The following is a 26751-nucleotide window of genomic DNA, read 5'->3' as shown; positions in this document are numbered from 1 at the left end:
AAAGAACAAGATTTTCAAAGCTTTGTTACATTTATCTAAAAAAAAAAAGGAAATAGACAAATCGTGAAGAAAATCATATACAGCAATAAGAATAGATGCATTATTCAAATCAAGGTGCAAATCTGAATAGCAGACAAGATTTTCCCAAATACAGTGATTATATTAATAGCTATTTGAATAACAACTGTATTATGAATAAGGTTGCATAAAATCAAATTTAACTGAAGCAACATCTGGCATACTAAAGACGTCACAAAAGATATAGCTGTAATTTGCAAAATTATTTCCTTTAAAAGTGTGAAATATTCATCGCTCATCATATTTCTAAGATTATGAGCTCAGAACTTTATGAACACCAGATTTCATTAAATCCCCTTGTTGCAGCTAAAGGCTATTGCTTACAGAGAAATAGTGGTGTATTTTCCGTCATCTTGACTATAGCAGTAAGTCTGGAAGTAAAGGCACAAACAATTGCATATATTTGCCAACTCCCTGCAAGCTGTGCACCAAATTATAAGAAGGAGGAATCAGTTACTTTTAGAATAGCATTCAGGCTGAGCTACTACCTTGTCTCATTCCTCCTCAGATTTTGAGAGGACTATTCACCAACATTCACCTCCACCTGCAAAATGCACCAACAAGATGTTTATAGTCCTACTCTGATCAACATTTATATTAACTAGAACTAGTACTTCAAATGAATTTGGGAGAGTTTTGTAGTGACATTTAATGACATTTTCACCCTACAAAGCATGCAAAGGCTTTAGTGTCGTTATTGACTAGGTTTTAAAGGGATCTGCAGGCTGTATTTCCATAGTAAAACAACATTAATTTATTACACAAATCATTACAAAGAGCAAGCAGTATTTATCATACTTTATAAGGTAGTGTGATTTTCATGTGACAACTTATACATGCATAGCTGGAAAATGCAAATAATTTAGTGGTATCATATCTTATGTGCTGGAAATAGTGCATGCATAAATAAGAACGCAGAAAAATTATTAAGATATATCAACATACTTTATTGCAGTAAATGCTAGTAAAATTGCAATCACTATTTAAATCTTAGTTTAAAATTTAACCACATCCTTACAAAGTTTCTTTAATTTTATTTTCAAATTTTACTAAAATTCAAATTTTCTTATAGAAATTGATAATGATCACACCTGTTTGAAGATACAGATAGATTTCATCCCACACTGGTGATATGAGGCACTAGTACAATTAAGAGAAATTTTGACACCTTTGAACTTCTTAAATACAATAAAATGCATGACCTCCATACCGCTCTATACTACTCATTTCATAAAAAGGAATAGCTATATTATGAGAAAGCCTATCCTTAAATCAGAGATACAAGAGCAAAATATTCAGAACAGCATTTATAAAATTGGAGACTATCCCCATTGAAAGACCACTGAACAGTATTTATAAGACTTCATGCAATATTTCATAACAATAAGAAATATTCACTTATTGTAACACGGGCAAAAGACTGAAGTGGAGTTTAGGAGCCTTCCTAAATAACATAGTAAAGAGAATGAGGACCTGTTCTCTCAATGATACTTCAAATGTTATGGTTTTAGGAAAAAAAAAAAAAAAAAAAAATCAGTGACATAGAACATGTAAAATTATTGGCATAGTCTTTATTTTACAGAGATCTCTGCAAGACCATGAAAGACATTTTCCTCAGAAGTAACTAGGTAGTGATTTAGAAAAAACTTTTGTAATACCCATTATTTCATATGCTTCTGCGAATATAAAAATACTAAAAAGCTCTGACACGTTCCCATGTCAGGCCCCACATTCTTGTTCAATTTCATTTTCCAGGACACTCGTGGCATGTTATTTGGCTATAGTAATCACTTGAAAGTAGCTTTTTCTAAACATATGAGCAACTATCTGTCTTGATTAAAACAAAGCACAGTAAAAACAGATAAAGAATCTAGTTAAGAGTAAAAACAAAACTTATTGCATTGCTCTTCACTAAATACAGTGTGAACAGGAGGATAAATGCAGGCATAGCAGATATGTTAAAAGAGACAGTTCATTTTTAATAATCTGAGACTTATTAGTAAAATATTATCCGTTAAAATAAATGTTTATGTACAATATAGTTGGAAATCCTAACATCTAAAATTAGCTTAATGTATTTTTCAGGGTTTAGGCATGCATTTTCATCCAAACTGTGATTGTTTGTGACTTTACAATACCATCTTCCAGATTTGAACACCTTCAGTGTGTCTCCTTTGTTGCCATGTTGAAAAAAAACAGACAACAGGGGAACTCCTTAGGATCTCAACAAATCATTTAGCATATGCAAAGATCAGTTAAGCACTTAGTCATACACTAGTCTCCAGTGCCAGATTACAGATATTATTCAAATATATGAATAGTAATCAAAATTAACGTTTATTTCTTCCTATACGGTTCCTATTGCAATAATATGGCATATGAATAAAGCAGTAGCTTCCTGGTTTAAGCATTTCTACTATACTTACTCATCTCAGTAATACCCAGACAGCGTCTATTGTGACTCAAATGAAAGCAAGTCTTTTTCATTCGAAGACCTGAGTTCTCATGTTTCAGAAGAATATTTTTTTTTCCTGAACTCAGGTTCTTCAGAAACAGGGTAGCTTTTTCTCAGCTCTGTCTACAGAAAAGACTACGTCCAGGCCAAACCGTAAGAAAACCTAAGGCTTCCGGTTTTCCACAGCGCTGTGTATGTGAATACATAAGGACAACAGAAGACCAGGGAACTGCAGCGCGTAGCTAGGTAGTGTTTCAACGAGTTTATAAACCTTTCTAAAGAAGAGATAAAATAATCCAAACTCTTTGTTGCATTTGTCTAATACTCTTCAGAATATTGATATCAAAGTGTATGTACAATAAAAAATACCTAATTTTCATAAAATGTCTGTATAAATATATCTCCTTGACACACGCCTCACAGTGATTTCTACATGTAAATTAAATGTTTGTTTTAAATGTGTAGTTGTCAGAACTTTGGGTTTATCTTCATATTTCCATTAGAAACCTTCCTTTGCAAAAGAAAGTTGCAGATAACAATATTTATACAGAGCACCCTGGATTCATATCAATAAAAGTATTGAAATTCTGATGTACATATTTGAAAATAATTTTTTTATTTTCAAATAGGAATTGATAAACTGCACAGTTCTCATTCTAGGCGTCCTTGCTTAGCATCACCTATTGCTCCCCACACATCAAAGACAAACTCATCTGGAAATGCAAAGTCTCCAAGAGTTTCATCCAATGCCACTGCAAATTCATCTGGGTTTTTCTTGTCTCTTCCAGCTTCCACCATTGTTGCAGCTAAAAAGCAACAAAACAAAATAATGTAATTATCATGAAAGTGACATCTAACATATATGGCCAAGATAGTTTTTGAATGTCTATTTTCAAAACCAGGTAAGGTCATCTTAGGGAGATGTAAAGCTTACCTACTGAATTTAGAATTCAATAGGAATTATGTACTTAAATCCCCCCACACTAGCTACATTCTGCTCTGATAAACAGGAGAGCTTCCTTGGAGTGCTCTTTATATATTCTTCTGTTTGTTTGGCAGAAGTTTAATTTTTAATTTAACGAACCTTCATTTTACTCTTATTAAATTGTATTCTGTATTCATTACTGGAGGCACATGAAGTATGGGTCTAAAAACAAGGTTAAGCACAACTCTTCTGCAATAACAAGACCCATGCCAGTTCATCACCAACAGTAAGTTTGATATGAGCTTGCTGATGTAAACCAGAAGATCAAAAGGCAAACCTGAATGTTCTTCTCCCCTAAACAACGAAGAAAAGATCTCAACAAGTCAGAGTTTAAAGTGGCCACGTTTTTCATAGAAAGCCAAAAGGCACAGGGTTTGAACATGGAAAATAACATACAGCCTGCATAATAGATACATGCGACCAAGCTAGTATGGGTTTGCTAGCAACAACCCATGTTTTACGAGTTCACATGCTGAGCATGACCTGCATTTAGAAAGGAGTGATGATAAATGGGCCTAGAGAAAACACCCGAATACCCTACTTTAGAAAACAAGAATTCAAATACTAGGCTCAACTTATGTGCTGTGTAAAATACAGAGAAAAATAAAATCTGATTTGTTAGGTATTGGACACAGTATGTTTGCAATTGCCTGAAAGAAGTTGTGCTCTCAAAAAATTACCATATGACATCAAACAAATTTCTTTATTTTTTCAGCTTGATTTTATTTCATTTTAATTAACTTTAGCTTAATTTTTTAACCCAAAACACACCTCCAGGTAGTAAAGAGACTGAGGCCTTTATTGTGAGCCACACTGTTTTCAATACCATCCAAACTAAAGAGTAACTAATTTCAGTGCATGAGTGTGCTTCAGTTATTATTACCTCCAGCTCCGAAAAGCAAATCTTTAATTTATAGCACCCTCAAGGCTGGGAAAGTTTGTGCTTATGCCACTATGAAGTGAAAAAAAATCAAAAATTTCTGGAAGTCTCAGCCAGGTGTTTTGAATTGTCCAAAAGCATGGGAAAGGCATTGCTGCTGTGCACAATAAACTGGAGCCACCAAAGACTAGGAACATCTTTGTAACCAGGAAAGTTAAAGCAGAGAGGTCTGATATAACAGAGTTAGACTCTTGATATCTTGTATACCCATGCTCTATGGCATTTTCTCTTATTTAACACCCAAGTATCAGAATTTATCAAGTTCTAGACTTTAGTTTGGAAATGGCTACACTGGAGTTGCTGCTTAGGGGTCAGTCCTTAGCTGCTGTGCTCATCCCTCACCTTTAGCCACTGCGTAGCTTCTCAGATTCTAAAACAAATTACAAGTCTATCCCAAACAACACTGGATGCTGGCAATCCAGGGACATTAGAGCAAATGAAAACTGTGAGGGCTCAAACCTCTCAGTCATGGCACCTGCACCTCCCTGAAGGACGAAAAGTGTCAGCACAGGAGTTTCTCCTGGTTAAGCTAGGCCAGGGGAACTACTAGCAGCAGGCTATCATGGTTTGAGGGATGCAGAAGACTCTGTAAAATAGGCTCAGCACAAACAGCACTGCTGAATACAGTTTATTTTCTGAGCTGTATCTCTGCTCCACAGCCTCTGTTCACATTCGCAAGAAATTATGGTGGTGTACAATAGATGAAACCCTCAAAGTCTGCTTAATTTTGTGGTTACTTTACACACCTGCCTTATTCTGCAAGGTGTCCTCCATCTTTTGTTATACATCAAGTAACCACCACTTTCTTCATGAACATATCAAATTCAAGTCTCGCATTGAAGGATTTGATAGCTTCCAGCCTTTTCTCAGAGGGATATCTGAGCAGAAAACTTGTATTACAGTGCCTGAGAAAGGGAAGGAAGTTTTGAAGCCACAGCAGACCATCTTCACTGGAACAGTCTGCCATCTACTTCATGCACTGTGTTGTATCAACATGGCAAAATCTCTCTGATAGAAAGGAAAAGAAACTTCCCCTGCTCTGAAGGTTTATTAAACATATTTAATATTATTTTGACTGAAACTCAGCTCAAGTTTATTGACAGTTATGAACTTCTGGCAAACAGTGTTTGCTGTTATGCAAACTTATAACAAGCTGTGAGCAAACTTGAGCCATATTCCACATTGTAGACGTCAGCAACAGTAATTCAGAAGAAATTTGACGTTTTGGTTTTAACTATGTTCAGACGTGAGGCTTCAAACTGAATCGCAGCATGCCAAACTACACAAAACAGTCCAAGGAAAATTTACATAAAACTTGACAAATTAAATGCTGTGATTGAGACAGTTCAAGTGTAACCAAGCTTCCCAGGCACCACTAGTGGTTCTCAAGGACTCTCAAGACCTGTTTCCCTGCCAGAAGAAACCCTATCCCTGTTGTGTTGATTCTTTCTGTGTCCCCTGTGAAGTTCATGGGACACTGACTCAGAGAAGTCTGGATGGGAAACAGGCGTTAAACAGGGGACTTTTCCCAACAAGCGAAAGACAAATATTTATCCTGTCAACACCACCCTATATCCCCTGACACCATGGCATAAGAAGGTACTCACAGAGGAGCCACCCTGAAGGTAATGAGGTGAAGGGTGTAATTTAAATTTCACAGATTTCTGGATATGAACCAGGATATGAAGTTACTCTATATAGACACTGGGAGAGGGTTGGAGAGAGAAGAGCTGTGCAAGGTGACACAAGAGCAAACGTGTCTAGATATAGTTACTCAAGATACTAAACAAAAACTGCCATCAACAGAGTGAGGATCTAGACAAGCATTCCAGCAGAACGAGTGGGATCAAGGAATTTAGCCAGTTTTAAGATAAATTGGTCAAGACATATGAAAGAGCCATAAGACACAGACAGCAGCGATAAAACAAGACAACACAGCATTATATTACAGTTCAACTGCCCTACTTGAAACCTCAGAATTACACAATAATAAACTGTCATTAACAAAAAATGTTACTTCAAACACAATTTTCTTTAAAGATTGAGCTGCCCACATTATGAAATAGAACCTTAAAAATAGTTTATTATAGATTTACCAAACTTGAAACCAAAATCTACTAAACTTAGATAATCAAGACAACTTTTAACCCCATCAAGCAGGAGTCAGAATGTCACCACCATGCAAAAGCAGCAGCCTCAAATCAAAGTGTTTTCAACTGCATTGAGCAACTGTAATCAGCACTACCAGGGTACATTTAATGTACTATATTTATGAAAGCACATTCCCCTTTGCAGATTCACCTGATGTAATGAAATACGCTTCTGTGGAGAGACTGCAGGATCCTGCCTGCGGGGGTGCACGTTTTCGACAGCTTGGTGCTGACCTCTAGTGTGAGCAGCCTCGTATTACCGCGCAGCAAATCCTAATGCGAGATGCCAGCCATCCTTCCCGACTGTCACACACAAGTTGTACCACTGATGTACGCGAATGTGCAAAGCTGAACCCTGCTTCGCTAGCTTCATACACACAGGAACGCTACAGCTGACCAGTCTTCTCGATCACCCAGTGTACGTATTTTTATTTCCCCAGACAGTTAACACAGACATGGGATGGCATCCCCTGGTCGGCACAGCTGTGCAGAACACGCATGTTTACACAATGACATTTGCAATGCGTAATTCCCAAGGCAAATCAAAAACTACTGCTTGCCAAGGCATTTAGCAGATACTTGCCAACTTGAAGAAAACTTTACTGGTTCTCGGAGGGTGACAGCTCCGTGCCAAATTGCCTTCATCCCCCTCCCTTACCCCCACTGCTTCTTGTAACAGCTGCACAATAAGTGATTACAAGAATTTTATTCCAATAGAATATTTTTCCACACTCCAGATAGCCCCAATTGTTTTCAGATTTTTTTTTTTTTTTATAAATCTCACTTCAGGCGATGCTCAAACCTGAGAAATTTTTACATAAAATGTGAAAAGTTCAGCAAACTTAAAAGTGATGAAGTCTTTTCAACTTCAACTGAGAAGCCCAATATCAGGCTTCCCAGAATATGAACAAAGTAGTATGTTGGCTTTTTAAACCTCGCCCCTTTAAAATAACTTCAAAGATCTTTCACAAAATCCTTATTTTCACTTTTGATAGACACATGCAGCACAAGCCATGAAAGCTACGATCTGCCTGCTATTGTTACAACCCACCTTACATAGTGGTTTTGCTACCTATACCCTATCCTGTAACTTCTAAAAAAACTTTTTCACAAGTCTTAACAGAAACTTGAATATTTATTTAGCTGTAATGCTATCAGAAGCTTTGCCTTCATCAAAAGCTAACTATTATTATTATTCTGGCCTGACACTTTAAAAGAGCTAGAATTCACATTCAACTTCCTTAAAACACGACAGAAAATGAAGCATGTCATTGCAGTTTCCAGTGTTTAACATTACTTGGATTTAGTTTCATGTTGAACATTGTCAGATCTGGCTCTCAAGGAACCATTAGAAATATCCTTTCTTCTTGTTTCTTTTTATTAAGCACTAATTCTTCTTGAAGTGGAGAAGTTTTCTAGTTTAACTAGACTTGCTACCTTTCCCTTTTTCACAAAACTCCCATTATTGTCTCAGAGTAAACGAACAGTCATAAACAATATACCCCAGAGTGTATACAATAAAATCCTTTGAGAAAGGAAGCCTGGCAACAGAAGGAGCAGAAAACAACAGATTCGGGGAGAATATCACTTTAGTCGAAGCATTTCAAGATAAAAACATCTATCCAATATTGCTGGGTTGGATTAGTGAGCCAAGAGAAGAAGCTTGGGTGACAAAAAGTTTAAACCTGTTAGGACACTTTGACTAGACGGTAAGTTTGAAAAATAAAGTCAAGAGTGGAGAAGTAGATTTGAAATTTTTCTAAACAGAGATGGAGAATATGCGAAGATATGTAATGTCTGACAATATTATAGGGAACAACAAAAAGGAAATAATCATCCAAAAGCATAAAAACAGAACAAAATATCAGTGGAAGAAGAGCTAGCCAAAAGATGCTGAAAGAAAAAATTTGGAAGGGAAGCCCTTTTTGCCATTATTTTTCCATCAGTAGCATTCTGGGGTTGGATCCCATAGATCCAGGCTTCTTCCCACCCAGAATCTTTGGGATCAACTACAGTCTGTAACAATTCAAGCCTCACTGATTTAAAAAATAAATGCCAGCAGTATTTTTCACTAACACTGTTTCCTGAACCCCTCCTATTAATCGACTGTTCACATTCCTTTACCAGAAAGCACTGACAGGGTTTAAAATAACCTGAATTATCTCTCAATGGCGCATTTATGTTCTAAAGAAGGCTGAAGTCAAGCCTTGGCCCAATTTCTAATGTGCCCATAAAATAGCTGAGCAATATATTTCCAGAGCCAAGTGTCCCTTATGCAGATTAAGTCCAGTTTTCAGTAAAATAAAGAGGTAAAAAGGTAAAAGTGCATTCAAACGGCAGGTATGTAAATCTCAACAGCATTTAGATCTCTGAAAATAAAAAACTGTGCCAAAAAAAAAAAAAAGTGTATGCATTTCCATTAAATGTTTTCCAAGCATTTTGCTCCAGCTTAGGGATTTGTGTGTAGATTTAGTCAGCCATTCTTGAAACTGTCAAGATACTCAACTATGCAAAAATTAAGGGCTTTATCTCATCTTTAATTCTGTCTGCAATTTTACATTATTTTTTCTTTCCTTTCTTTCTAACTTCTGGCTTAAAACTGGGGCACTGTCTTAGAATTCAATCACACCGTGGAAGTGTCATTTTAATGGAGATGAAAGAGCAATATTAACTGACATCCAAAGCTTCTGACAAACAGAACTGCATGGGAGCGAGCAATGATTGAGATCTTAATCACTTGTCGGCTGTCGCATTGTGATGACTTGCATTTTCAACTAATCTGGCTTGAGTAATGAGTGAAATTTCTAGCTGAGTGGTGATTGGCATTCTCTGAATGAATCCTTTCCTCATATTTCATTTTCATGGGTGACTGATCACATCCAGTATATGAAAAACTGACATATGTTAATTGAACAGATTTGTGACAGGTGATTAGCTCTCCTTTCCTAAAGAGTCCTAGAGCTGTTTAATTGTTGAAAAGTGATAAAACTTTTTTTTTGTCATCACTGTTGGCCCTCGACTCCAAGATTTGAACTTTAGGAAATGGCTTCAAAGGTGCAAACTAAAGCTATGTGAACCCTGTAGTCTTTGATTCCTGACAGTTTCTCTTTGTTTCACTGCCTTTTTGAGAGGAAGAAAAGGAAGAGGTGAAGGGCAAAACAACAACCCAGTTGGGAAGAAGAGCCTATCTTTGAGGACAAAGACCTCTTCCTTCTTTGAGTATTCTTTTAAGGCATTCTTTGAAACTTTCCAAACTACATATTGAAAGATGAAGGACATTAGACCTTTGGGGGAGAAAAAAAAAAAAAAAAAAAAAAAAAATCAGGGAATTCATGGGAAAACTCTATCAGGTGCTTGGCAATCAGCTCAGCCACATGTGCTGAAAGCTGAACTCCTCAGTCTGCTGTACAAGAGCCATCCCATTACAGTACTGAGAGCCAAAACCACAGGGAACACCAGTTCCCACAGGAACTTGGAACTTGCTTCCCTGTCCCAGAGCAGGACATAGCACACCTCAACATCCCAAGAAACCATGCTCTGGCCTAGGATCTCAGGGTTCTGGGCTATGGACACCAAAACCATAACACCTATAGCTGCTTATTCCTGTAGGGCCAGGAGCCTGGGGACCTTGGAGGTAACCTGCAAGGACAGGAGCCTCCAGAAGCACCAGCTTGAGCTGGGACTGTGATAACTGCAGGACAAAAACAGCTCCCCGAGGGACGGCTGGCACGAGACTTGGAACTTTGAACCCTGAGCCAGAGACGAACCGAGCAGCAGAGGCTCTAGAAGAGCAACAGGACATGGGACCCTCCCTAACCTAAACAGAAGGTCAGCACCACACAGGGCTCCTGGGAGCGTATTACATGGCAGAGGCATCACATATTAGAGTTACCAGGAAGAGAATTTTTGAGATTTTTTCATTTTCTGGGAACTGGAAAGTTTAGATATTACCTACAAAACAGAATTCACAAGTTTTGAGCAGCTCTGCTCTCTCTTCTATGCCAGGAAGCCCACCTCTACCTTAGGATGGGGGACAAATAATACTTTACCCACAATTTTTCCTGTGAGAAAACTAGTAGAAGCTGCCAATCAGATGCTTGCCGGTAGAGGCAGCCAACAAAGGACTTTTGGCTAATCAGATAATCTCCTATTGTTCTCATTCCTCTGTGCTAACTGCTGCCTGTCCAACCCTCCTGCTTTGCCCTTAGCTTCATGCCAGACCTATTTTCTCTTCTGCATTGCCTCCTCTACTTCTCTCATAAAGCTTTCTTTTCAAGATCGCTTTCCATTTAGCTTTATCCTTTCCTAATTCTTGGCTGATTTTTTTGGATATTACCATAACAATAAATACATTCCTCTTTGTCTCAGCAGTTCCACAAGATCATATGAGGACTACACCCAGCCACAGCTGGATACAGAGGCACTTCTTACTCAGCTATACTGCAGCTTCTTCCCATACAAACAGAAGTTCCTATTTAGTTCTTGTCAGATTAACAGAGAGAAGCAACAGCTCCAAGGACAAGTTTGGTGTTTTAAGGAACTTATGACACCGGTATTAAATAGTTTCTTTCATTATATATTGACGATCATGACAGCTAGTAAATATTCTGGAAAATTTCCCATGTTCTTCAGAACACAGCCTTTAGAGAATTTGATAAAATTTGTGCAATTAGTCTGTCAGTTCCCTTGCTATGAGGAAGATTTCAGATTCAAACTTCAGTGATCAACTTTGATGTGTCTAAGCCAAGGGGCAGAAGAGCAAAAAAGCAAAATAGACATGCTTATCCTTAACAATCCTTAAATGTGGTACACACAAGCTCCACTAGAAAATATATGCCAGAAAGAATACAATGATGACATTTAATGGCTAGCAGCTAAATAATTTGTGCAATAGTGTATAAATAATGTGCAGGAAGAAGAGAGGATTAATTAATTACATCATAAAGCTTGTAGTGAGAGATTCTTTTATCAGAGACACATTTGCAGAAATACAGGCAAGTTTTTGAGACTGCATGCTGGACAAATTTTGCTTCACTTACATTGAGAGACTAGTCAATAAATTTCAGACTACAGAAAATGAGAAACGGTTTAATCTTGTAGTAATGTATCTATTAAAAACTCACCTAATTCAAGATCTCTTATCCCCATGTATGTTTCAAGAAGCTCATCCACTTTTTTAATTGCTTTTTCTTCAACTTCAGTTGGCTTCATTGAAATAAAGGGAGAAAAAGAGCTAAAGTATGATTATATCCATGCAGATTTCAAAATAACCAGCAATTCGCCACTGATTATCCTTACTCCCATCCTAGTCACCTAGACTTACAAAGCCTACAAGTAAAACACGTTATTCCACTCTTCCGCTCTTCTCACAAACCTGAGCTTTCCTCTTAATGTCAAGCCACACAGCTCTCACATTCAAACTAAACAAGGGCTTTACATCTCCTGACAATACGGATCTTCATCAAATCGTCATCAGCTTTAGAGGAACCCAGAATAAATAACATTTCTTCTTCCAAACCCTAGTCCTGGTTTTACACATATTCATGTCAACGTATGTTATTAGCCTCTCCTAATGACGGCCCTTACACCAGCCCAGTACACTTTGCAGTGTCAGAAACAGAACCAACTCTTCAACCGTCCCCTCCTTTTTTTCCCCTTCTTCCCTCTTTTCAACACTCCTCAGTCTAATCTACCTTAAATTCATCCATGTAATCAATGACATCTAAATATAAGCTCTCTGTTTCCAGATTGCTCAGCCCCATCCTATCCCTGCTAGTCTTCAACTTTATATAAGCATTTCTCCCTGCAGAAGGCTGTTGTCATCTTAAATCCCGCAAGCTTTGTAACATCTAGATTTCCCCTTCCTACTTTACCTTATCAACCTTGGGGAAGAATAAATCAGGTGCTAAACGATTAAACTATTGAAGGGCCTCAAGATAACCATACCATTTCCTCCACAGTAGCAGGGCCTTTGGTTCTCAGCCGAAGTGTTTCTCTCCCTCTGGAGATTTTAGCCTCTGGCAGAGTTCCACCTTTGGATCTTGGTTCCAGCTTTTCTAAAGACGAAATAAACAACAACAACAAAAAGAAAAGAATACAAAACAAAACTAAGTATATGGTATGTCAGAATATGATGTATCTGCTTCGGCTATTACATTACCTTCACTTTTTATTCTAAACAAGATCTAGACATATGTAAAAATTTAATTATAAATTAACTGTATTCTAAGTATAGCTTTGCTGACAATTTCTTGTCTTGTAGTACTTCAGACCAAATCTCTCTGGCCATGACAGAAACTATTTTTCATATTCACGTAATTTAAATCTAGAGTTTGTGTTATGAAGTCTTTACTTTGTTTCTATTAATTTTTCACCAATTCATAGAGGGCTAGCTTGTGACTGGTAAGGACCAAGTCTTTAATTCTATGCTACACGCCTTGCCTAGAGTAGCTGAGGCAGCCTGTGTGCACATGGTAGAAAGATATCCAACCAGTAAATTATACTTATTTCACATTCTGCTGAGAGGAAGAAAAATAAATTTAGTAATTTCGCACAGAGGCTTGTCTCTTATTTCTACAGCCTCACAAACTTGTGTTGAAACTAACAGGAATTCAGCCCCTACTTGTCTAGCAGGATCTGGATCTTGCTTGTCATCTCCTCTGGGGCTATTCTCAGCATGCTGCAGCTTAAACACTATCTTGAATAAATTTGTGCCTAAAGCCTAACTGCACCTAAGGCTAGAGGCAGGATATTCTAACCTACTGGGCACTGCAACTTGTAAAGTAATTTCTGTGGGGTAAAAAAATAACATACATCTTCCAAAAATCTGTCCAAAAAGCTCTGATTGCCTCTTAATTCAACGTCAGATAAAAGGTATTGCCATGGAATTAGCAGGTTTCCTCCGCTACATCATAGGCAGACTAAAAGGTATCTTAATCACCTGACTAAAGTAATTACTATTAAATAATGGCTGAAGTCATCAATCAAATCAATTCTGATTTATCCTGGTCTTTACAAATAGACTATGTAACACATTCAGCATTGAATACAAATTATAGACCCATATTAAATAGGTATTCCTATATTACTAATTGCTATACTACATGTATGCAGTACTACTTTAGTGTAATGTATAACATACACATTTTCTTAACAAGAACATCAACTTATATCCAAATGCATTAGAGATTAACTCACAACCCTCATTGTTCACAGAAGCACTAAAAGCAAAAAGAAATCTCAAATTTCTCTCATTTTCAATTTCTGCTGCTATTCTGACACCAAGTGTCAAGACTGGTGTATGACAGCAGTTGTAAGCTACTAACAGATAAAAAAAGATTTGAAAAATAAACATTTTGTACTTTTGCTGCTGTGGTGAAGATGGTGATTTTGAACTTGCTATTAGTGCAGATGTGCACAAGGACACATACACACTTATAATTTAGCAGTATTTTTAAGTTTTTATTACAGAAAAATGCTACATGGTTCAGGGGGGCTTATAAAAAATTGAGGGAATAAAAATTAAACCTCAGTCTCTAGTTTGACTCCTGAGCTAAACCTACCTTTTTTTTTTTTTTTTTTTTTTGAAGTTTACCACATTGATAAAATTAATATACATAAGGATTAGCAGTAGGTATGCATTCCTCCTATGTAAGTATAACTTTCTCATAGCATGCAGGTGGTAGGTACAGAGCTTTGCCATACTGCTTTCTTCCAATTCTGAGTATACCTGCTGTATGATTAGAGATCCACAAAAAAGTTGGAGAGAGCAGGCAGGCACGCAGCAAAGGAGGTGCTCTAGGAAATCCCAGAGAGTGTTTTCTGCAGCATCCTTCTGCATTAGAAAGTGCAGTCCCCAGTAAAAGGTACAGAAATAGAAAAATCTGACACACAGATGAACTGGGATTACATATCAACAGAGGAAAAGAGAAGAGGAGGTTCAAGGATCAGCACATTAATGAAGTGATCCATGCTTTAAAACTGTGTCTATGAAACAACTCCTGTACTTATTTTGCATCATCATGTGGTGGCAAAGGAATCGAGCAAACGAGAGTCAGGCTGAGGCAGCCCACACCAGGATGACTGCTGGAGAAAGCAAGATGGAAGAAAATCCATTCGTACATTTCCCACTTCAAAGAAAAAACCCAAATGTACTTTCTCGTAGCAGTTATATTACCTTCAGTGGACACCTGGCTGCAATCTGAAAACAAACTTACAATGCAGTTCAGTGTTGGGATTTCAATATCCAGTGAACAAGGTGGACAATCAGGTCACTCACCAAATGCTTTCATAGGCTCTATCAACTCCAGCTTAAACATCTGACCTTTCTCCAGATCTTTTAGCATTTTGGCAACTTCATAATGCCGACGATCTGACACATTTTTTCCATTTATAGTCTCTATGTGATCACCCACACAGACCATTTTGGTTTGGTCCATAAGACTACCTTCTTTGATTCGCTATTGTTTTAAAAAACAAAAACAAACAAACAAAAAAAAAGAATTAGAAACATTTCTTTAAAAGGTAACAAGGTGACACCACAGAGTTTCAAGAATGTCAGTTAAAAACATCAATAGCGTTGAGCTTATTGTACCAGCAGTGCATTTTGTCGATAAGATTTTCATAAAACATATTTTGGAAAGCATTATTTTTCAAACAAATTATTTTAATAAGCATCGAATATAAAATCAACAGGAAAAAAAAAAGAATGCAATCATACTTTAGAAATTCAGGCTTCTGAATAAGCTAACATTTTTGTGCTTTAAAACTGAACCCAAATGTGTCAGTAATGTGAATGTTTAATTGAGTTTTGGGCTTTTATTTTCTCTTCTCAAGTATGGTTCAGGGACATTAAAAAATGTCTCTGATATACTAAAAAATAACATACTATAAAGGGCTAGTATTAATAAGACCCATCTATAGTGATAAAACTTCTACCATTTTCCTCATCAAGCTATACAGCTGCATACTAAAGTATTTCCTCTGAAATAACAATAAAGAATAAGAAATTCTTCTAAATGCCATCTCGTGGAATACAAATACAAATGGTCTAAAGGCCAGAAAATGTAACAGAAGTTAGTATTTATAGTTTTTGTGAAGCGGAATTTAAAAAGTGAGGAAAAACCACCAATCTTTAAAAGATCTCTATGATATAGCATGTCAATTAAAGGACACTTAAAATTTCAGTGATTCTGTTTATTGTTGCTATATGCTGTCATATTTGTTTATCATGTGTCTAAGTCATGTAAGCCCTTATCTTATGGCTATTTAATAGAAAAGCTATAACATAGTAGAATATCTTGTATTTTGTAGAGGTGTGAATTTCATTCTAATACCTTCCCAAACAATGTCCTTTTCAATAAAGACTGATGTTGCTCAGGCTAACTTTGAGTGAGATAACATTTAGACAACAGAGATAAACATATTACCACCTACTACTATAACACCTAGCCTAGCTGCATAAGTATCTCAGAAACCTGCTTCTAGTTTATGTGCGCACGTCTGAGCCCACATATGTGCCTCCATTTGAGAGAGTCAGTGGGAAGTGTGATAGTGCTCAATGTCCTATAATACACTGCAACAATTTTTAGCTTCAGGCTGAGTTTAACTCTTTCTAGCACTTTTTTCTTTAACCTAGATTAAAACGAAAAAGAAGCCTCATGGTGAATGAAGAGTGGGGTATCGTACCCATGCCCGAAACCAGGTCCCAAACGCATTTCTGTTACCAGGTGCCAGGATTCAAAAGCGTGCCCACCAGACTTCAACTAATGTTTAGTCTGTGTGTTGAATTCATTCTCATTTAGCTTTTCTTCTTCACTTGGTTTCTAACACCAATTACTACAGCTCATAATAGGTTTCAACAACCCACAAATAGGTAAATTTAATATTAATCATTAATTAATAATGGAACATAGCAACAATTTTTCAAGGAAAGTAAATATATAAACAAAAAATTCTATCAAACTTTGAAGTAGAGACATTGTCTGCTTAGTCGTTTACCCAGACATCCAAGTATAAAAAAGATGCAGCTTTCACTTTTTTATATGTATTTTCTATGCTGTTTTAAAAAAATCCATTAGCTAATGTGCAACAGCAACAAAGTAAGCTCCTAAAAACTCCTTTAAACTGATGCATTCCCACAAAGACTGCACCGTATTCATTATACTGCTTATTAGCCTAGTACAAGGACAATGATATATTTGTTCAGACAAGTTTTATACAATTTACTGGAAATTACAGCTTGTCTTGCTAATGTGGTGGTTTCCAGTCTGCTCCAATTATGCAGTAGTCTATGTGATGGCTGTTCTCTCTCCCCATATTACCAACCAAGCACAGAGAGAGTAACGCTCCGTACAGTGCTGCACACGTGAACTTTAATCGCTGAAGCAGTGCTTTCAATGCCTTCTTTTAAAATAGCACATAAGCAGCAGTGTGGCTGAATGTTATGGGCTGCATGGATGCTACCACTAGAAATTCAGAGCTCTGTGTCTATAAACATAAAAATGAGGCTATGATTTTGCCAAACTGCTTGCTGAAACCTTCACTGCATCTCGACTTTCTCAAGTGTGATCTCAGTCACATTTTTCCACAACAAAGACAAGCAAATCTATTTCTAAACCACATCTTGTTTCATATCCGTGGTAGCTAAGGAATGAATAGAGAATACAGCCTCTCCATACAAGAAGCTCTGTTTACAACAGCAGTAAGAACAGTGATTGGGACAGCAGTAATCGAAGATAATTGCCAGTGCCTCACTAATAATAGATAATTGGATTAAATTAGAACAAAGCATCTAAAAAAAACCAAAAAATTTGATTAAGGTTCCTAATACCTAGTCTAGCAAGAAGGGTAGCATCATTTCCTCAGCCTCTACTTGTCTCAAAACATCTGGAGGTCATATAGAAAAGGAGGAGGAAAGCAATTATGATTAATATATTGTATATGTTACTGCCCATAGTTGCTACTCAAGTTAATTGTAGTAAATTGTGTTAATCCATATCCCTAGCACATTTTAATTCATCCTACCTAAGGCAACAGTATCAGAAAGCTGAAAAAGCACTGTACTTACACCTATTCTTATACAGCACAAAGGCATCTGCCCTGTGAACAGTCATAAAGACTGAAAGAACATGATCTCATTATCACATGAGAGACAGATGTTCTATAAGCACCTAATCAATGACATCAGAAAATCACTTAAAAAAGGAGGGGGCAGAGGCAAGCCGTATCTAACACCTACCACCTCAGGGTAGGTCGGAAAATACGATGGTCACACTGTAAAGCTGATACACATTACAGAAGCAATGAACAAATGTACTAATTTTGAATGACATGCAGTACAGAAATAGCTGAACTAATTTTGAATGATGTACCTAAAAAAAAGCAACTTTATTTTTTTACTTACCATATATATGATGATAAAAGATTTTCTAGTTCTAAAGGATCATTAAAATAATAATTAAACTTATAGTAACAGAAGCTTCTACAGAACAAAGTATTTCACTGGTAATCAAATTTACCTTTATAAACGCACATCCAGTTCCATTGTCTGTAATGGTAAGCCCAAGCACATCATTGGTTTTAAGAATTTCCACTTCTTTTCGTTGTCCTTTTATGTGGGCAAATATGAAATCTTCAAGGCCAATTTGTGCACCTAAGAGCTTGTCCATATCAGCTTTATGAGTGTTCAAAGTGCAAAACATGATCTGTGCAGGAGGACAGCAAACAACATTAAGTTTAACAGTATATTAGGTTTGGTGAGCTTGATAGGAAGTTAAAAGGAGAGCATAGTTCTGGCCTCTTTGACAGATCCATAGCTGAAATGATGATAACTCCCTTTCTCCAGCTGCCCCAGGAGAGGTGATAGTCTCCATCCACGCACATGACAGGAAGCATCAATAGTTCAAACTCTGCAGATAAGAGCTGGCAGGGAGCAAAGGAGAGAGACATATCTGTGTGAGCAGTCTCTCACAGCCTGTCCCAGCACACCGACTCTGATACAGGCATCTTGAGCTACAGCAGAACAGCTTGCTCCAGAGGTTAGAGTGAGCAAACCGAAGAGCCACCACCATGTTTTGCTTCATCGTTCACCCACCCCAAATTCCACAGGATTCAAACATCACTAGGGACTGCTTCAAAATATACCTGCTTGAAAGCAGATTCATGGAAAAAAAGGGAGCTCATCGAAACAAGAATGTCAGGAGAGAGCACGAAATGTTTTATATTGCTCCACATGTTCCACCATTAGCTCAGAGCACGTTCTCTCCAACAAGCTTGCTTAGTTTCCTGCCCTTCCTCCAGCCTAAGTGGGAGTCATCTCTGTTCCAGCTTAGTAAAAGCAAGAGTTAAGAAATAGGGCAATTTTTTTCTTCATAAATCAGCCTTTCTGAGGGATTCCCCTTCAGCACTGGCTGTTAGACACTTCTTTTTCTCCCTACACTTATAGTAGTGGTTCTTTAATTGGAAGGTTTATTGTCCTGGGCATAGGCAGGATGAGACTCACCCAGCTGTACTGCTCAGGAACAGAGATGGTGCTTTTGCCCACCGCGGTGCTGCATGGAGGAATTTGGCCAGTCCAGGCAGGCTTTGGACTTTCTGCTCTTTGAGTACGGGCTGTACTGAAAAGCCTAGCTAAAAAAGAAAAGAACAAACCCAGTGCTCCTCCTCACAGCTAGAGTAACTACGCTTGCCCGACTCCTTTCCAAGCTGTAGCCAGAGAGGAGTGAGAGCTGAGGGAGGCCCTGCACGGCCTCCTCCTGGGCAGCACTGGAGAGCACAGGGCAGCAGCCAAAATAGAGAAACTGTGCTCCAAGAGAAACTTGGAGAATCCCTAAAATCTACTTCACTGAGGCAAAGACCGTCCCTAAAGACCATCTTTCACATGCAATGGAAGCATGAAGAGAAGGAGAGTTGCCACCCCATTTGGCCCTCCAGCACAGGTGGCAAAGCCACAGCTGCAAACCATCAGACAAAGACTCTGCTGCCAGCAGGATGCATGTGGCTCTGAGAGGACGAGAGATAAAAGGAGATACTTTTCTACCCCCTGTCTATATCTGCCGGACATTATTTTCCTTCAGAGCACACCTTGGACCCCCCTGCAGCCACTGCCCACACCAGCTCCAAATTAGGAAACAGAAAAAGCAGTGCTTACACATGAAAAGAAGTACACAGCGGGAAGCCAGCCTAGCATTTGAGAAAAACAGCAGCAGGATGTCCCTTCAGTGTCCTTCATCTTTGCAGCCGCTCGAGCAGCCGTCCTTGGGGAGCAGTGGGCCAGCCCAGCTGCCCCAAAACCCAGGCACAGAGCTGTGCCCACGGCCTGCCGACCCCTCCAGTGCTTCGCTGGAAATGCAGGGTCTCCTCCTGCCTTCCCGGCTTCCCTCACTACCCTTGCACAAGTTACGGGATTTTCTGCACCAGAACCTTTTCCAAATACCTTTTCCTTCCTTCTGGCATCACTGGATGACAGCAGAAAAATTGAAATGAAAGTCACCAACCTATTCAAATCTATTCCAGGTGAAATGAAGGGTGAATACTTTTCCTAATGCTTTCACAGAGAACATTCAAGTTTCTGAAGCTTTCTAGAACTTAGATTCTATAACTGTGGGGGGTTTGGTTTTAAAAACTGGAAGTTTAGTAGTGAGATGGTGTTTCTTGATGAGGGGGGTCTTGTTTAGTTGTTGTTAAAAAAAAAACAAAACACCAAACTTCAAAGGCTAATTGCTTATCTCACATAACTCATCAACCATCCACTGCAATCTAATGCCTTACTTTCACAATGAGAGTCGTAACAGCACACCTTTAAAAGACATTAGTTTTATTCTCTCAGGTAATGCAAAGTTTTTCAGTTAACTAATACACAAGCAGTAACATCACCTAGAGAAATTCAGCTGGTTTTAAGTAGAAAATTAAATTTTATTTTATAAATACTTATCATCTCTAATCATCAGCATTTTTGTTTAAACCAAGAAGGTTCAGTTCAAATAAACTATATGTAAGCTCACGTATACATTTTCAGCTCTCTCTCAAGCTACATAATAACTTGGCCAGTTTACAACTGCAACTCAGTTCTTGTTCTTACAATGAACAACAAGCACTGTCTGTACATTTTAGACCTTAGCATCCTTCATCTGACCTTGTCAAACAGACAATCATCTAGTAACTACTGTCACACCTTTGAATAGATAAAATTGGCAACAGAACAGAAATGTGATATTTAGAAACTCGATCCAGAGTTTCTCTTTTTAGACCTTCATCTGGATGGCATTCCTACTACAGCCTATAAGTCTGCAGAATTTTCTGTGAGTCAGTTCTGTGCTAACCACAAGGCTGAGAGAGCATCAGCCAGTCAAAAATAAAACTTAAATCATTCTTTATTCTCTTTAGTGAACAACTGCTTTTTCTCAGAACAGATATATGCAAAGAGTAATGTACTAAAGATGTATCTACCCAGGAAAATATAGTTACACCATCTCTCAGTTACAGCACAGCTTTATTTGTACATGACTGAGAGCTGTCAATTCAAAAATGATATTTTTTTGTAGATTTTACATAAGTTTAGTATAGGTACCTAATAACAGCTTATATACTTAAATAATTAAACAACAGCTACTAGAGTACACCTTCCATTCACTGAAAGTTTGGTATATTTTTGACAATAATTTTCCCACCCAGAAAAGAAGCAAGAAAAAAACTGAATGTGCAATTTTCATTGTTAAGTCTTTTCTCTCTCTTCTTACCCTCAACCTTCATATGCATTTGATCTTTAACTCAGCATACCAGTGCTGTGACATGTCATGCCAACTTTAGCAAGACATTATAAATCATAACTGTTACATCAGTCATGAAGTATCTAGGATACCTCCTTCACTGAGAGAGTTATCTTGTGCAGCACACAGAACAAGGAAATTCCATTCGGCTGGCAGGGACAGGGGGCTTATGCACAACCTTATAAAATAGATTTGTCGGATATGATTACTAACAGATTATTCCCTGCATCAGTATTTTCAATAGGAAGAGACAACATTAGCCAATAAAAACAGGGTTACACTGTGTGTTATATAAAGAAACTGTATTAGCTAAGAAAAGAGGATTACACTATGTGTTATATAAAGTATATATGCAATACCATATTGCATATCCTATATATTAATTACATTCTCATCTTCCATATTAAGCCTACACCTTGAGAAGAACTCAAAAATAAGTTGACTGATAGATGACACATTCAGAAGCTATTAAAAGTGCTTTTAAAATCAGCAGCTTTCAACTTCACAAAGGAGATCATAATCACTTTCTCTAGTTAAGAGGTGGGGAAATGGGAATTCTACTTCTGAGCAAGATGTAACACCCACTGACATATTTCCCTATATACATAGGCGTCATTAGATCAGGCAATCACCAACACATTTTCTAGGTACCTTACTTACTTTATCCTCCCTGAGGAAAATGTGGGAGCCTTGACTAGCTGCAGCAACAGGAAGAGTAACAAAGTCCTCTGGTTTCAGCGTGCTTTTGCTACTCTATCAGGTATGCAACTTTGCCTCCCCAAATACATTCAAAGTACTACAAAATAAGCATTCGGTGGTTTATTGTTCTTTTTCTAAACCCAGAGTGCACAAGAATTACAGTGTAAGTTCTGCTATACAGCTTAAAAGTATTTAGAATACAGATCATCAACACAGCAAGCATCACACCTAATACAGGTGTGGAATTTAAGCACTGCTTAGGGCAACAGCAAGCAAACATTGTTGCCATAGGTTGGGAGGTGGTTTGTTGGGAGTGTTAAGTTTGTTCATTTAAAGTCTTTAATCTGTAGGCAAGATTGTGAACAATTTGTTTCAACACATAAGCATACACTCTAAAACGTCAAACAGTTTGGTGATGAGGATTTCACAAGCTAACCCTTTTCTCTAACCTCCTAAAATCCACTTGAGATTTTTTCTTGTAATAAGGTCCCTTTTATTCAGAAACCTAAGTTTCAGCATAGTGGCTTATTTTTCAGTATTCTCTCATAAAAGTTTAAATCAAACAGGTTTAAATCATACACTTCTACGAAAGTTTAATGCAGCACAGCCTCACAGTATACTTAACTGTTCAGCATGAGAAGGCAAGGCCCGTGGAACAACAGCCCAGACACAAGCTCAGCGGCTGAACTCTTGTTACGGGAAGAAACAGAGGGAGCTGCATTTCTGCCCTTGGTGCTACTGGGAAGGTCTCCCTTTTCCTGTATTCCCTTTAGGAAGCAAATTTCGTTCCACTGTGAAAGAAACCCCAGCCTCCATGGGCCCTTGACAGACACACCCGCTGAGCATGAAACTTACCTCACCAGCCCCACCATACTTCACCTTCCAAAGCAAACAAAATAATCAAAAGTGCAAACCAAAAACCAAAAGTCCATATAGCTTCTGTGGTTTACCATTCCCTTCTCATCTGATCAAGAAATAGCCCTGGTACAGTTAGACTTTAATATCCATGCTCCCAGTGCCCGATTAGCTACTTTGAATACTTTAAAGCCCTACCATGTGCTCTCACAGGAGCACACCACCACCAAAAGCTTTAACAGACCCACATTGTCCTTTGGTCAGTGCTCGTTTATTTAGCATACAGGCTGCACTTAGCACTTTCAGCCTTACAGGGAACATAACATTCCCTGCCACATTTTCCGATAGTCACAATGGAGTAGTAAACCTAAATGGCCAAGACTGTACACAAATACTTTTTCCAACTGCTTTTCCTACTTCATCCTCTAAAGAAAAAATGGGGGAAGTATTTTTATTATTTACACAAGCAGAAACATATACGTAACTGTGGATGGGTTGTGTTGTTAGTTAAGAATTGCATCTATTTATATTTTTTTTATTAGGTTTGTGCTTCCTTGTTGAAACCCTGTTGAAGAAATCAAGTTAAAAGTTAAGAACAATGTGATCTACCTCAAACAGCGCTCATATTAATGATACAGGCAATCCATTGCTAGAAGCTGTCTTCCTCCTCCCTGTGGAAAGAACATTCAGTTTGGACCAGGAAAAGAAGAAATGCTAGTCATGGTAAAAGTCAGAGAGGTAGGCAGAAATGCAGATATATATTCACCTAGGAAGATGGATGAAGAATAAAATACCTAAACAAAAAAAAGATAAGTACAGGAAAAGCCTCAGAAAGCTGTTACGGCTCACTCCTTCACAGATGCCTAGGAAACAACATAGGAGTGGAGGATTGTTCCCTTTGAAGTTATACCTGTCTTGTTCTGTCCCCATCCTACCCTATTCATGATCCAGGTCTGCACAGAAGTTTTTGTCAGTGTCTGTCCAACAAATACTGTGTTTTATACAAGCTTCGCTTTGTCAGTGTTGGCAGTCAGTCACAGATCCTGGAAAGGATCCTCCAGCAGAAGCTAAACTCAGCTGGTCCTGAGAGATGGGACACAAAGAGGAACTGAGGTGCTGTAACCATGCGGAATCAAAAGAAGTGACAGATTATAAGTATAGCTCATCCCAAACTGTACCAAAACACTTAAGCAGGAACTTATCCAAGAATCCATACCCTTGCCTACACTGCAGTAAACTTACATATCATATTAAATGTATTTACTTCTGCCACGGTTAGCCAAATGTTCTCTACACTGAGCTCTTTCTCACCCCCCCCTCTCCCCCCACTATTTTCCACCTCAGTCACTGCAGGGCAGAGATCCCTGTGATAGTACCTGTTTCCGAAGGCATTCAGGTATCACCCTGCCCATAGGCTTCAGCATAGCTAGGTCACAGAAACTTTCCTACACAGATAACACCTACAAATAGCATTTGAGTACCTCAGTGTATTTCAGTTTGCTGAGGTATAGGTTCTAGCATTATTCTTTAAACCAGCCTGTCTGTCCAAAAGCATCTTTAATTAATAAATACCATTTAAAATGTCTAGTCTTTCCTTACTTCCAGCAAGCTCAACAGTTGCTAATAAATTCGCGTTTCATGGCACCCCTTGCTATTCACTCATCTATCCTATTTTATCTTGTCCGTCCAAAATTTTGTCGCAAGACTCTCAGGTTCAGGTTCTTCACTCTGCTGTGCTACCTGTATGCTTTTGATCACTATTTTCATTTCGTATGACTTAGTTTTTTAAAGCCAACTGAATTTCTTGAATAAAAGATTTTAAGTTCAGTGCCTCCAGCAACAACTTTCCATCCATTTTTACCAATAAACCACATTTAAAAAAACAAACAAACAATAGAACCAAATAGGAATGGGACAGTAGAGAAAAAGAGAGAAAAGAAGAAACTTCTCTAGTTTAGCACAAGGCTGGCAATAGATGCCCATGAAACATTCGATGCTTCCTTTAAAACCTTTGGGGGTGTCGGATTATACATCTAGCAGGAGAAATGGGAGTGCACCATTCATACAAAATTGGTTTTCCTGGTGAACGCTGTTCTTTCTCAAGTTGGTGGAGCCAAAAGATCAGCAGCAAAAGTTCAACAGTGAAAGGAAGAAAACTAAAACAGAAGATAATCTGGCAATTACGAGAACTTGAGAGTAAAAGGTATAACTGGAGATGGAACAGAACAAAAGGAGAACAGCAGCTCAGTATGGAAAGAAAACAGAGAAGCAGAAGGTCAGAAAGCAGCTGGGAAGGTCTGGGACATAGGTGCATTGGCTGACAACCGGTACTAGTACTTCTTAATTACTTAATGCAACAGTGACTGGTTAAACTGTATTCACTGCTACTGCCACTTTTCTTTTACAATTTACTGTTTGAAATGCTGCCAGGTTAGGCCACAGCAGACTCTCAGAACAAAGTCTGTAGTAATAGTCTTTACTACTTTAGAAGAGCCAGCTACAAATAAGAAAACAACTCAAGCTGTATAGCCATATGCAGGCAGAAGGAAATGTTAGCACTTTGTTTCAATTTGCCACTCAGAGGTTAAGGTTCACAGAACCACATAGGAAGAACTTGATATGGCTGCTACCTTTTAACTAAGAGAAAACAATGCATTTACAAACACAAATGAATCATTATCCAAACAACTCTTTAAAACTTGGCTCAGAAAAAAAGATCAAAAAGGCAGCAGAGTTAAAAAAAAAAAAAAAATCCTGTTTCAGATTTAAACAGCCTCACTTAAACAGTGGGCCTTTTAAAAGTAATTACCTGGCAAAGCAGAAAACTTTCCAAACATCGCATTCAGTCGGAATTTTAAAATGTAGTCAGATTTAAAGCATTTATACCCCCTATTACCTTCATTCTGGGTATTTACCCTCATGGATCTATTGTTTGGTTTTTGGTGGTGTGTGTTGTGGGGGTTTTTTGTTTGGTTGGTTGGTTTTGGTTTTTGTTTGTTTTTTTTTTTTTTTTTTTTTTAAACTGGAACGAATCTTTACAGTCAATAACTCCTGCACTGGAAATAATTATTCCACTCGACAGTAACACAAACGGTTTGACCTAGTGCTTAAGAGTTGTGTTAAACAGCAGGCTAGCAACAGGTTAACTAGGATACTAGAGGTGTTTTGCCTAAAAGCATCGTTGTTTTTCCGTGTAAAAGTTAAACGCGGTTACGCTTGTATCCTTTCCCGTATGGTAGTGCTCGTTTGGAAAGAGCAAAAGGAATTTTTTCGCCCGCAAAATGGAAAAGGCTCAGGTCCACAACCATTTGCAAAACAACGCCCGCCGGCAGTCACCGCGCAGATCCGCCCCCACCTCCTTTCCGCGCCTCTCCGGGCCCCGTTCCGCCCCGCAGAGCGCAGCGGCCCGGCGCCCGCCGCAGAGCCCCCGCTGCCCCGGGCGATGCCCGGCTCCCGGCGGGGCGGGCCCTACCTCGGCGGGGTCGATGCCGAAAGCCTCGGCGATCTTGGCGTAGAGCTCGCGGGCGCTGCCGAAGCCCTCCACGCGGCCCGTGGGGCTGCCGTGCGCCAGCTGCGTGTGGAACTGCAGCCGCGACGCTCTCGCCGCCGCCGCCGCGGGGGCCGGGGCCGGCGCCTCGCTCTCCACCAGCTTGGAGGCCTCCTTGGACTTGCGCTTCTTGTGCCTCAGCCCCAGCGGCATCTTCCGCGCCTGTAGCGGGCTCCCGCTCCCGCCGCCGCCGCCGGCTCCCCGCGCTGGACTCTGCCCCCGGCGCCGCCCCGGCCCCGCGCGGCCATGTCGCCGCCAGGTGAGGCCCGGGCCC

General features: G+C 38.8%; 1 protein-coding gene across 1 annotated transcript; it reads right to left on the bottom strand.

Annotated features, from left to right (window-relative positions):
• Positions 1–1048: 1048 nt before the first annotated feature.
• On the bottom strand, positions 1049–26655 carry GIPC2 (GIPC PDZ domain containing family member 2). The gene is made up of 6 exons (XM_082313828.1): positions 26403–26655; positions 18128–18313; positions 14887–15067; positions 12555–12664; positions 11732–11813; positions 1049–3339 (listed from the first exon to the last, which is right to left on the bottom strand). The coding sequence occupies exons 1-6, from the start codon at positions 26628–26630 to the stop codon at positions 3185–3187; spliced, it is 942 nt and encodes a 313-aa protein (XP_082169954.1). The 5' UTR covers positions 26631–26655; the 3' UTR covers positions 1049–3184.
• Between the last annotated feature and the right edge of the window lie 96 nt (positions 26656–26751).

The sequence above is a fragment of the Platalea leucorodia genome (assembly GCF_965183815.1).
Source record: "Platalea leucorodia genome assembly, chromosome: 5".
NCBI classification, from domain to species: Eukaryota; Metazoa; Chordata; class Aves; order Pelecaniformes; family Threskiornithidae; genus Platalea; species Platalea leucorodia.
The sequence above is the reverse complement of the archived record's forward strand: the minus strand, read 5'-3'. Positions and strand labels throughout refer to the sequence as shown.

Bases quoted from the DNA above. Each gene is read 5' to 3' on its own strand.
- GIPC2 (XM_082313828.1), bottom strand. From the start codon at position 26,630: ATGCCGCTGGGGCTGAGGCACAAGAAGCGCAAGTCCAAGGAGGCCTCC. The intron at 18,314-26,402 runs GTAGGGCCCGCC...CCTCCTGCACAG, and splicing joins TCGGCATCGACCCCGCCGAG to ATCATGTTTTGCACTTTGAA. The intron at 12,665-14,886 runs GTGAGTGACCTG...TTTCGTCTTTAG, and splicing joins AGAGCCTATGAAAGCATTTG to AAAAGCTGGAACCAAGATCC.